At 36.7% G+C, this 13,295-nt stretch overlaps 1 protein-coding gene across 6 annotated transcripts in view; it reads left to right on the top strand.

The window, feature by feature from the left end:
* TRPM7 (transient receptor potential cation channel subfamily M member 7) overlaps nt 1-13,295 on the top strand; it is a 130,368-nt gene that overhangs the window by 95,998 nt on the left and 21,075 nt on the right. For 3 of the 6 annotated variants that reach the window (XM_058427144.1, XM_058427147.1, XM_058427148.1), the window contains exons 26-31: nt 812-1,527; nt 3,764-3,831; nt 5,461-5,520; nt 7,233-7,329; nt 10,389-10,459; nt 13,026-13,060. In XM_058427144.1, the coding sequence (XP_058283127.1) occupies nt 812-1,527; nt 3,764-3,831; nt 5,461-5,520; nt 7,233-7,329; nt 10,389-10,459; nt 13,026-13,060 (1,047 nt within the window). The remainder of the gene's footprint in view (nt 1-811; nt 1,528-3,763; nt 3,832-5,460; nt 5,521-7,232; nt 7,330-10,388; nt 10,460-13,025; nt 13,061-13,295) is intronic. The other 3 variants (XM_058427145.1, XM_032174094.2, XM_032174093.2) reach the window with 3 other exon arrangements.

Raw genomic sequence — 13,295 nt, 5'->3', positions numbered from 1 at the left:
AGTTGGTCAGTCTCTTATTTTTTTACCCTAGTTACAGAAGATAGAAGAGTTTACTGTTCTTTACTGTTTGGAGGGAGAAAAGTAAAACTATCCTCACTATTTTACAGCATTTCTTTTATTATCATTATTTATTTATTTATTTATTTTTTTGAGACAGAGTCTCCTCTTTTGCCCCGGCTGGAGTACAGTGGCACAATCTCGGCTCACTGCAACTTCTGCCTCCCAGGTTCAAGTGATTCTCGTGCCTCAGTTTCCTGAGTAGCTAGGATTACCGGCATGCACCACCACACCGGCTGATTTTTATATTTTTAGTAGAGACACAGTTTTACCATGTTGGCCAAGCTGGTCTCAAACTCCTGACCTCGTGATCTGCCTGCCTCAGCCTCCCAAAGTGCTGGGATTACAGATGTGAGCCACTGCGCCGGGCCAGCATTTCTTTTTTTTCTGTTGGCTTCACTACATTCTGGAAGCAGATGGTGTTTGGTACAGTTACAGTAACAGTAATGGTAGTTCTGTGTATATGTAGCTGTATATACATTATTTTGTGTTACTTTGATGCGGGGTGATTGGAGTTCCAGAGCCTGTGGAACAAAAACGTTTTTTGAAATCTTGCATTTTAATATAAGATTAGCACTGGATCCTTCTTAAACATAAGGTAGGCCTTGTATAATTAAATAACCATACCTTATTTTATATCTTGTTTAAATGCATGTAAAATTTTTCTGTTTTTATCATTATTATTTGAGGCTACAAAATAAAATTCTACATTATTTTTTCACATTTGTAAAAAAAGCTGATTTCTCTCCTACAGAGTGGAACAGATGTGCATTCAGATTAAAGAAGTTGGAGATCGTGTCAACTACATAAAAAGATCATTACAATCATTAGATTCTCAAATTGGCCATTTGCAAGATCTTTCAGCCCTGACGGTAGATACATTAAAAACACTCACTGCCCAGAAAGCGTCGGAAGCTAGCAAAGTTCATAATGAAATCACACGAGAACTGAGCATTTCCAAACACTTGGCTCAAAACCTTATTGATGATGGTCCTGTAAGACCTTCTGTATGGAAAAAACATAGTGTTGTAAATACGCTTAGCTCCTCTCTTCCTCAAGGTGATCTTGAAAGTAATAATCCTTTTCATTGTCATATTTTAATGAAAGATGACAAAGATCCCCAGTGTAATATATTTGGTCAAGACTTACCTGCAATACCCCAGAGAAAAGAATTTAGTTTTCCAGAGGCTGGTTCCTCTTCTGGTGCCTTATTCCCAAGTGCTGTTTCCCCTCCAGAACTGCGACAGAGACTACATGGGATAGAACTCTTAAAAATATTTAATAAAAATAAAAAATTAGGCAGTTCATCTACTAGCATACCACATCTGTCATCCCCACCAACCAAATTTTTTGTTAGTACACCATCTCAGCCAAGTTGCAAAAGCCACTTGGAAACTGGAACCAAAGATCAAGAAACTGTTTGCTCTAAAGCTACAGAAGGAGATAATATAGAATTTGGAGCATTTGTAGGTAAGTTTGGCAAATTCATACTTGTATATCAATATTATTTACTTTTCACCTTAGAAATAATAGAAACATACTGTGTTACAAGTCATTATCTTTTCATAGAGTATAATTATAAAATTTTTAAAAAGAATCAGACACCTGTGATTCTGGTACTTTGGGAGGCTGAGTGGGGAGGATTGCTTGAGCCCAGGAGTTGAGGACTAGCCTGAGCAACATAGCAAGACCCCATCTCTACAAAAAATTTTTGAAAGTAGCAAGGCGCAGTGGCATGTGCCTGAAGTCCCAACTACTCAGGAGGCTGAGGCAGGTGAACTGCTTGCATCCAGAAGCTCAAAGCTGCAGTGGCTTATGATCACACAACTGCCCTATAGCCTGTGTGACAGAATGAGACCCTGTCTCTAGAAATGAAATGAAAAAAAAAAAAAAAATCAGAAGTAGGGGAAATAGACTAAATTAGGCTATAAGAGTTATATTGGCACATAACCTCTTTGATGGAATTTTAGATTCTGTCTTTTGAATTTGAATATCTTCAGTTGGGTTTCGTCAACTGTTGTTGAAAACTTAAGTGATTCTTAAGTGTTAAGTACTTGGAGAACCTCCTAGAGGAGGTTAGAATCAACCAGAGCAGTGCCCCGTAAATAGATGACCATACAATTTTTTTACCCAAACCAAGACACTTTAAAAGTGAAAGGGTGCACTATTAATAATTATATCAGAACAACAATGGAAATCTATGAATCTACTGGGAAAATTAGTACTTATGGTCTCCCTATTTATATATTCACAGAAGAGAACATTTCAAAAAGGAATGACTTATTCTTATACCTATGATAGCTTAAATAAGATAAGAACAGAAAAAAATGTTTATTTTGGCAGTAACACATTAAAGACTTTAGTGAAAACTTTACTGCATAGAGATTGTTGAGACAGTATGTTAATAAGCCCATGGAAAATTGCCACATTAAGGCCAGCCTAGGAAGTTATCTAGGCACTAAACGTGTTGATATTACTTCTAGGCTATATGGGATTCACTCTAGATACATAGATATATAACTTTTTTTTTTTTTTTTTTAAAGACGGAGTCTCCCTCTGTTGCCCAGGCTGGAGTGCAGTGGCACGATCTCGGCTCACTGCAACCTCTGCCTCCCAGATTCAAGCGATTCCCCTGCCTCAGCCTCCTGAGTAGCTGAGATTACAGGCACACGCCACCACACCCGGCTAATTTCCAATTTATTTTTAAAAATGCATTTTAGCCTATTTGTTAATGTATTACCAGTGGGGTATATGTATATATCATATATATTTTCTCTATGTGTATATTATATAGGAAAAGTTATGTATCTGTATATCTAGAGTGAATTCCATATAGCCTAGCAGTAAATATCAGCATGTTCAGTGCCTAAATAACTTGCTAGGCTGGCCTTAATGTGGAAATTATACATGGGCTTATTAACATGTTGTCTGAACAATCTCTATGTGTGAAACAGTTTTCATTAAGGTCATTAAAGTGTTATTGCCGAAATATTTTGGTTCTGTTTTTGTTTAAGTTATAGGCATAAGAATAAATCATTCCTTTTTGAGTGATTATCCATATATATGTAATGCATTTATTTTTTTTATTAATGGTAAAAATGCTTGGTCCCCTTTTTTCTTTTAAATTTTGAGCTATTTATTCATATCACATGTTGGTTTCTTTTATAAGGACTTTGGCCTTTAACGTTACTGTAAACTTAACTATAATCTTGGCCAGGTGCGGTGGCTTAGGCCTGGAATCCCAGCACTTTGGGAGGCCAAGGCAGGCGGATCACGAGGTCAGGAGTTCAAGACCAGCCTGACTAACATGGTGAAACCCTGTCTTTACTAAAAATACAAAAGTTAGTCAGGCGTGGTGGCGCGTGCCTGTAGTCCCAGCTACTCAGGAGGCTGAGGCAGGAGAATTGCTTGAACCCGGGAGGCAGAGGTTGCAGTGAGCCGAGATCATGCCACTGCACTCCAGCCTGGGCAACAGAGTGAGACTTGTTCTCAAATTTAAAAACAAAACGAACAAAAACTATAACCTTCAGCAGCTTCTTGGCAGTTTTCAAGTTTATTTGTCAAAAGAGCTAAAGGAGACTGCAGAGCCATCAAATGTACTTGAAAAACAGCATAAACCTATTGTTTTTATAAACTTTAAGCAGTGCCATTATTTTGGTGAAGAAAAATAAAAATTTCTCATTGCAATATCTTTTTTCTATTAAAGGACACAGAGATAGCATGGATTTACAGAGGTTCAAAGAAACATCAAACAAGATAAAAGAAATACTATCCGTAAGTAAATCCTTGTTAAAACACCCACAGTTCTATTTATTTTACTATGTTGATGTTTAGTTCAAAATTTAATTAAACATTTTTTCAGCAAAAATACAGTTTTAGCAGATATCATTAACATGCTGATACCAAATATTTGAAGCTATCCTCAATTTGAAAAAATGAACAGTTGAGGAATATGAAAAGGTATAAATAGCTTGCATAATTATACTCACTGAATAAAAAACATCACCTGTTTAACATTTCTCTTTTTTTTTTTTTTTTTGAGACGGAGTCTCGCTCTCACCCAGGCTATAGTGCAGTGGTGTGATCTTGGCTCACTGAAACCTCCACCTCCCAGGTTCAAGTGATTCTCCTGCCTCAGCCTCTTGAGTAGCTGGGATTACAGGTGTGCATCACCATGCCTGGCTAATTTCTGTATTTTTAGTAGAGATGAGGTTTTACCATGTTGTCCAGGCTGGTCTCGAATTCCTGACCTCAAGCGATCCGCCTGCCTCGGCCTCCCAAGGTGCTGGGGTTATAGGCGTGAGCCACTGTACCCGGCCTACATTTCTTTTTTTTTAAATTTCTTCTCCCCATACGTTTTCCACTGATTAAATAGTTAATGAGCTCACTCTTCCCAGATCCAAAAGTTTTATTAGAACATGACCCTGACTCTTAGAAACCTATTGTCTAGCAGTAAGGAGCTGTATATTTTGTACAAGTGCAAGATAATTCGATAAATGTTTGTTAAATAAGTTTCAAAATATGTAGAACAGCTGGCAAAAAAGGTGTATTCTTGCCTACAAGTTAGTTTTATTTCTTAAATGTTGCTCTCGTATATTACTTGTGGCTATTTAGAGCCTTGAAAGTAGTAACGTGGCTACAGCAAGATAATTAAAAACACTTAGAAAGGCCGGGCGCGGTGGCTCACGCTTGTAATCCCAGCACTTTGGGAGGCCGAGGCGGGTGGATCACGAGGTCAGGAGATCGAGACCACGGTGAAACCCGGTCTCTACTAAAAATACAAAAAATTAGCTGGGCGTGGTGGCGGGTGCCTGTAGTCCCAGCTACTCAGAGAGGCTGAGGCAGGAGAATGGCGTGAACCGGGGACGCGGAGCTTGCAGTGAGCTGAGATTGTGCCACTGCACTCCAGCCTGGGCGACAGAGCGAGACTCCGTCTCAAAAAAAAAAAAAAAAACCACCTAGAAAGGTGTTAAGCTTCTCTAGCCCTTAAAGAACTTACATTATAGAAATGTTAAGTGACATACACAGTGAAAACAGGACCTTTCCTAAAGCTAGAACCAAGGAAATGATAATGACATAGGAGTTTCTATGAATGATTACTTTTTATGTGATTCAAGTTAATAATGTAATTGCTGTCAGGCCATATTACTTACTACCCTACATATAAAAAGTAGACTCAAATGCATTTTTATATTGTAACATTTTGTATTTTTATTATCATCTATTTTGATTAAAGTATTGTACTAAATCGATTAATTTAATATCTATTAACTAGATATTGATAACTTGGAATTTAATTGGTTATTATATGTAAATTGAGGTGTAATGATTACCTGGGTTTTTTCCTTTCTGTATTTGCCTTTAAGTTTGAGAATAGTTGCATAATTTTCTTACCTCGAATAGGAGCAGCAGAATGATGTAAGAAATGTGATTATGGAGTATACAGAGATGCCTAAATATGAGGTAAAGTCTCTTTAGTATATGCAGAAGTCAGAAAGTCAGCTTAAAATATACCCATGTGCTTTTAGATGGAGGAAGTAGGTGTAGGTTCAGCGGACCTATCATAAGACTATAATTTGCAGTGTTTTCTTACCATTTTAATAATGGCATATTTAGACTGAGAGAGCTAAATAAATGGATCAAGTTCACTTAGGTAGCTGACACATGATAAAAAGAGATAGAAGAAAAGCAGGAATGAGAAAAAGTGCTAGGAAGTAGAAAGAACATACTGCTGTCTACCAAATTGATTTTATAATTATTGCTATATGACATATGGAATATCTGTATTCCGTATAGGGTTGAAGTGGATTTTATAGGTAAATGAAATGTTTTACGGACTTTCGTAAGTTTTAGTAAAGCTATTTATAATGTAGAATTATTTAAACCTAAGTTCATCACATTTTCTTTTTCCTTACAAAAATTATTGTCATATTGCCACACTCTGGTGGCATCATTTTGCTGTTGTGAAGCACTTGATATAAATAAGACATAAAATTTAGGATAAATGGACATTTCTTAATGGGAAAAGGTAAAGCATCAGAGTTTTCCCACAGATTTCACCTTTTTAATAATGAACTTAAAGAAAAAACGTGCTGAAAAATTTTAAGTGGCAGGTACTCCTTGATAAAAACAAGACATTGCAAGTTTCTGTGAGTTAGCAGAAAAGCAGTAGCTGTGTTTTGATTTAAACAACTTTTTTTTTTGAGACAGAGCAAGACTCCGTCTCAAAAAAAAAAAAAAAGAATAGCGGTATTTATTGAGCCAGTAAAGCCGTCAGGGCTTTCCAAACACATAAATAATAGAAAAATATTAAGGGAAAAGGTAGAGATTTAAGTACCTAAAAAACATAGTCAAAAGAAATTTGAAAAACAAATTGAAATTTGACAAATAGTGAGCATATAGATAACCTTGTTGTATAAATAGCTCATACAAAGCAATAAGAAAGTTACCAAGATCCCCAAAAGGAAATAGTTCCCCCACGATTAATGTTATCAGTGTGTCAAGATACGTGTAAGATAATAGCTTCTTTGGGGGTGAGGTGAATTCATAATGATTGCATTTTTTCTCCACAGTTTTGTATAGTTTTCCAACTTTTTTGTGAGGTTTTTTGTTTTCTTTTGTTTTTGTTTTTGTTTTTGTTTTTTTCTTGAGACGGAGTCTCGTTCTGCCAGCAGGCTGGAGTGCAGTGGCTTGATCTTGGCTCACTGCACCCTCTGCCTCCCGGGTTCAAGCGATTCTCCTGCCTCAGACTCCCGAGTAGCTGGGACTACAGGCGTGCGCCACCACACCCAGCTGATTTTTGTATTTTTAGTAGAGATGGGGTTTCACCATGTTGGCCAAGATGGTCTCGATCTCTTGACCTCGTGATCCACCTGCCTCGACCTCCTAAAGTGCTGGGATTACAGGTGTGAGTCACCACACCCACTCTGAGTTTTTATTACTATAAAAAATTCATTTGGATGGATTTATGCACAGTAGGCAAATAAGGTGTTTTGGTGCAGTTTTTGAAATTGGCAGTGAAGAAAATAACCATAATCTATAATATACCTGTTGGTGTCCAAGTAGAATAAAGCATATTGAGCTAAATAGATCAAGGGACTCTTATACTACTTAGAGTAATGGGTTGAAATTTAGTTCAATTATTTTCAAATTATATGTATGCACAATATTTGCAGAATAACAATACTTCTGAAAACACTTTGAAACGAGTGAGTTCTCTTGCTGGATTTACTGACTGTCACAGAACTTCCATTCCTCTTCATTCAAAACAAGGTGAGTATTTTGACTATATGAATAGTGTCAGAAAACATACTCATTTACACTTTAAATGTATTTTATGTTTGTCAAACACGTGAGCAGTGAATGGTGCAGGAGTCAGAAGATGAAAATTCTAGTCTGCCATAGTTACTGTAACCTTGAATAAGTCGTAGTCCTAGCATTCATTAGAATGTTTTATTAGAATATGTTTTACAAATTGTTTATTCTGTAAAGATGGAATAGAAAAACTTTTTATAAATCTGCTGCTTTTAGCTTTTACAGACGTATCTGTTCATGTGTATCATGTTTTAATCTGTATCATCACTTATTTAACATATTTTTCTAGTTTAACTTTTAAAAATCATACATTTTTGGTTCAAAATCAAAATACAAACACTGAAAATTTTCCCTCTCACTCTATTCCCACATGTAACCACTGTTTGTCTACCCTTTAGAGTTTCATGCTTATACAATCATGTATGACAGTACAATCTTATACCTCTCATTTTTTACACAAAAGGTCACAGACGATACACGTTACCTTGTACCATTAATTTTTCATTTACTATATTGTGATTTTCCATATGATAATTTTTTATAAGTCAAAATTATATATGCACATCATTGAAAAGTTGAATAATTATAAAGTTTCCTTAAGAAAAACAGTACTACATTGTCCACCTCACCATCACTTCTTTCATTTTCCTTTGGCATACTGAATTCAGCAACGCATATTATGACCAAATTGGGTTTATTCCAGGAATGAAAGTTGTCTTAACATTCAAAAATATAATTGTGATAATGCACGATAGTAGCAGATTAAAGGAGAAAAATCATGGGATCATCTTAACAGCTGCAGAGAAGGTATTTCATTAACATTCAGTATTCATTCTTAATCTCAAAAAGGATATCAACAAAAAATTATCACAAAGCATCAAACTTCATAGTGAACTATTGAAAGCCCAAGATGGGGAGCAAGACAAGGATTTTGACTGTTACTGTTTCTGTTTTACATTCTAGCCAGAGCAGTAAAGCAAGTAAAATAAATGGTAGAGGGGGCCAGGTGGCTTACGCCTGTAATCCTAGCACTTTGGGAGGCCGAGGCAGGTAGATCACCTGAGGTCAGGAGTTCAAGACCAACTTGGTCAACCTGGCGAAATTCCATCTCTAGTAAAAATACAAAAATTAGCTAGGTGTGGTGGCGCACGTGTGTAATCCCAGCTGCTCGGGAGGCTGAGGAAGAAGAATCGCTTGAGCCCAGGAGATGGAGGTTGCAGTGAGCCAAGATCGCACGACTGCATTCCAGCCTGTGCAATGGGAGCGAGACTCCATCTCAAAAAAAAAAAAAAGAAAAAAAGAAATGGTAGAAGGATTAGGAGGGAAGAAAAAGAATTCTCAGTATTTAAGATAACATAGATGTTATTTCTAAGTTAGTATGCTTATATGGGTTGAACATCCTGAAATCTAAAATGCTCCAAAGTCCAAAATTTTTGAGTACTGACTGAAAGGAAATGCTCATTGGAGCATTTCAGATTTCAGATTTTCAGATGCTCACCTGGGTGAGTATAATGCAAATATTCCAAAATTAAAAAAAAAAAAAAACAAAAATCTGAATCACTTCTGATCCCAAGCATTTCTGGTAAGTGATACTCAAACCTACCTGTATTGCAGCATCCTCGTATTTCAGTTTTAGGCCGTATCTGTTGACCTTCCACTAAAAAAGACAAGAATTGAACTCTCTTTTCTCACTCTGTATTCCCAGAACGAACACACACACACACACCCGTTCACCCTTTTCCACCAAGTATAGTTACAGTTTTGGTTAAATCAACACTCTAGGTTCTCTGGTATTTAACCAAATTTCTTCCTGATATTCAGAATATAATGTATTCTGTCAGTTTCATCATATTGAAAACATTTTGCCCAGAGTCTTCTAATGTATCTCCGTCTGGTCTTTTTGTCCTCTACACGTGGAATACAAATTTTGTTCTGAGGTTTTCCTTTCTTCATTCTGAGGTTATCCTTTGTTGTGCTGTAAAATTGTAAGCTTTCTCTAAGTTGATTTGTAACTTACTATCCTGACTTTTTTTGGAAGTAGGCTTAATTCTAAAGTTCATAAATAAATATGATATGACATAAATATGGATAAATAAGATATGACAACAAAGGTATTATCATAAGTTGGGGAAAGGGATTATTCATTGCAGCATTGTTTATCATAGGAAGAGATTGGAAACAGATCCAATTTCCATCAGTAGGAGTTTGTTTAAATACATTACTGTATATCCAGTACGAAATAAAGAGAGCATCAAAAGATAATTGGGAAAATCTTCTCTGTTCTTCTGTAGAAAATCTCTAAGCTGGCTAGGCGTGGTGGCTCACGCCTGTAATCCCAGCACTTTGGGAGGCTGAGGCGGGTGGATCACCTGAGGTCAGGAGTTTGATACCAGCCTGAACAACATGGAGAAACCCAGTCTCTACTGAAAACAAAATTAGCCGGGCATGGTGGCACATGCCTATAATCCCAGCTACTAGGGAGGCTGAGGCAGGAGAATCGCTTGAACCCGGGAGGCAGAGGTTGTGGTGAGCTGAGATTGCGCCACTGCTCTCCAGCCTGGGCAACAAGAGTGAAACTCTGTCTCAAAAAAAAAAAAAAAAAAAATCTCTAAGCTTAAAGTTTAAAAAAACAAAAACCTCAAGGCATATATGTTTCCCTACCATTTATGTTAAATATTGGCAGGGGTATGTGTATACACATACAAATATCCCAGGAAGAATATACAAGAAATGAATTACCTTTACTGTCCCCAGTCAGGGTGATTGGGAACAGGAGGGAGAGAAATTTTTTTTTACTTCATACTCTCATTTATTGTTGCCTTTTCACAATAAATTGAATAGTTTACTCAAAATAAGTTGAACAATTTATGGGCCTCCTGTAATTCTTGTGTTCAGCGTGTTGAGGAAAGGTTATCTTATGAAGGTTATACTGTGCCTGGAATACTTTGTGTTTGGTTAGTTGGTATTCATAAAACTTCAGTTGTGTAGCCTTTTTATATTTTTTAATTTTCTTTTAGCAGAAAAAATCAGTAGAAGGCCATCTACCGAAGACACTCATGAAGTAGATTCCAAAGCAGCTTTAATACCGGTTTGTAGATTTCAACTAAACAGATATATATTATTAAATACATTAAACTTTTTTAGATAAGATCTACAAAGTGTTACTTGGGACTGTATCAAAAATTCAAACAAATTTTTCTTAAGAAAACTGACTTTAGCATAGTAGCAGTTATAGAAAAGTTTCTTCTTACAGTGACTAGTCAGGAATTTTAAAGAAAAATATGCAGAATAAAGGCAGAAATCTCTTTTTGTTTGAATTGAAGCTAATTATATGAACTCATTTCCAGCTAACTGCGATAATAATTGATTTTGCAAACTGCCTTTAAAAGCACACACTGACAAGACAAAAAGCTCAGGAAAAGGCAGAAAAATTACTCCTTTATAATCAAGTATTATATATAAGTCAGTGCTCATAATTTTGCTCAAGAAAATATTGACTTACATTCAAAATATATCTGTTCTGGCATAGAGAGATTATGTTGTTAAAATCATGTTACTGAAAAAAGTTATTTCAGTGGGGAAAGAGGTTAGTTAACAAAGATATTCACAGTAACAAATCCTTCTTTCTGGAGGGACTCTTCCTGACCCTGAGCTGCACAACTTTGCAACAAATTAAAGCCTTACCGCAGATGACCTCACAATGGCAATTTAGAACTCATGGGAGTCAACTTACATAAACGGTGTTTGATTTCTGATAACTTAAGATAGTGGAATTATTGGTTACAGATGACAAAATAAGTACGTTTAAAGTGATTATGGACATAAAAAAGTTTTAAATATAAAACATGAGAAAAGAAGGAGATACTATTCAAAAAGACTGGCAAATTTGAAAAACTAGAAATTAAAAAAAAAAACTCAGTGGGGACTGGGTGCGGTGGGTCATGCCTGTAATCCCAGCACTTTGGGAGGCCGAAGCCGGTGGATCACTTGAGATCAGGAGTTCAAGACCAGCCTGGCCAACATGACACAACCCTGTCTCTACTAAAAATCAAAACTTATCTGGGTGTGGTGGCACATGCCTGTAATTCAGCTACTCGGGAGGCTGAGGCAGGAGAGTCTCCTGAACCGGGGAGGTGGAGGTTGCAGTGAGCCGAGATTGCACCACTGCACTCCAGCCTGGGCTTCAGAGTGAAACTCCATCTCAAAAAAACCCCACTCAGTGGGAGTTAATTAACAGATTAGGCACATCTGAAGGGAGAATTACTAAACTGGATTAGAATGCAACACAGAACTATAATTAAATGGATTAAAGTAATAATAAAAAATTGTCCACAAGATGATTAAAGTAAAAAAAAAGATAAACTACATAATAAGATGGAAAATATGTTAAAGGTAAAGAGACGTGGAAGACATATCTAACTGGGCTTGAGAGAGTAGACAAAATCTGAAGAGATTAGAAATGGTTTAGAATTCTACAAAATGATAAAATATGTGAAGATTCAAATTCAGGCAGAATGAGTCTCAAACTGGGGAAGTAAAAATAAACCCACACCTAGGAACATTATAAAACTGCAGAACAAAAACCATATGCACATATACACAACAAAGGCTGCAGTGAAATATGCCTAAATGTCATGAGCATTCGCAGCTTATGTGATTTTAATTTTTCTGTATTTTGATGTTTATATGTATATGTGTATATACACATATACGTATATGTGTATATACACATACGTATATATATATATTTCTTTTTCGAGATGGAGTCTCGCTCTGTTGCCTACGCTGGAGTGCAATGGCACGATCTTGGCTTACTGCAACCTCCACTTCCCAGATTGAAGTGATTCTCCTGCCTCAGCCTCCCAAGTAGCTGGGATTATAGGCGCCCACCACCATGCCCAGCTAATTTTTGTGTTTTTAGTAGAGACGAGGTTTCACCAGGTTGACCAGGCTGGTTTCGAACTCCTGACCTCAGGTGATCCACCCACCTCGGCCTCCCAAAGTGCTGGGATTACAGGTGTGAGCCACCGCACCCGGCCACAAATATATATTTTAAGAGAATAGAATTGGCTGGGCGTGGTGGCTCACGCCTGTAATCCCAGCACTTTGGGAGGCCGAGGTGGGCGGATCACGAGGTCAGGAGATCGAGACCATCCTGGCTAAAAAACAGTGAAACCCCGTCTCTACTAAAAATACAAAAAATTAGCCGGGCGTGGTGGCGGGCGGCTGTAGTCCCAGCTACTCAGGAGGCTGAGGCAGGAGAATGGCGTGAACCCGGGAAGCGGAGCTTGCAGTGAGCCGAGATTGCGCCACTGCACTCCAGCCTGGGCCACAGAGTGAGACTCCGTCTCAAAAAAAAAAAAAAAAAAAAAAGAGAATAGAATTGTCTTCAAACAATATAAAAATTCATAAAGAATAGAAAGACTGTGTTGTGGGAAATAAAATTTTTTATTCCACCTTGTTGAATAGCCTTATGGTAGTTACATTTACAGTAAATACAGTTACAATAAATAAATTTATTGTTTTATGAAACAACTATGTTAATTTTTTAGCCTTTCGTTCTTAAAATATAAGAAAAAAGACAGTTATGCTTCATCTAGAGATTTTTGTCTTTAAAGTTTTTGTGTGTGTTTTTTTTTTTTTTTTTACTGAAGGATTGGTTACAAGATAGACCATCAAACAGAGAAATGTAAGTAAGCTTTTTCTCACCATTAGCTTGCAAAGTATCATAGTTATTGAATGTTGTCTTTTTTCCTGCTCTTTGCATCATCTCTTTAACATTTCTTTATAAGTGATTATTATTTATTCTAGCATCTCCTCTCTTCGCATAGATGAGATTAGGGGAACAAGTTTATTGTGAGTTAATATATAAGTTAAAATTTATTATTTTCATATAGTTGTACTATAATTACAACTCTACTAAG

The sequence above is a fragment of the Hylobates moloch genome, unplaced genomic scaffold, assembly GCF_009828535.3.
Source record: "Hylobates moloch isolate HMO894 unplaced genomic scaffold, HMol_V3 SCAFFOLD_14, whole genome shotgun sequence".
NCBI lineage: Eukaryota > Metazoa > Chordata > Mammalia > Primates > Hylobatidae > Hylobates > Hylobates moloch.
The sequence above is the reverse complement of the archived record's forward strand: the minus strand, read 5'-3'. Positions and strand labels throughout refer to the sequence as shown.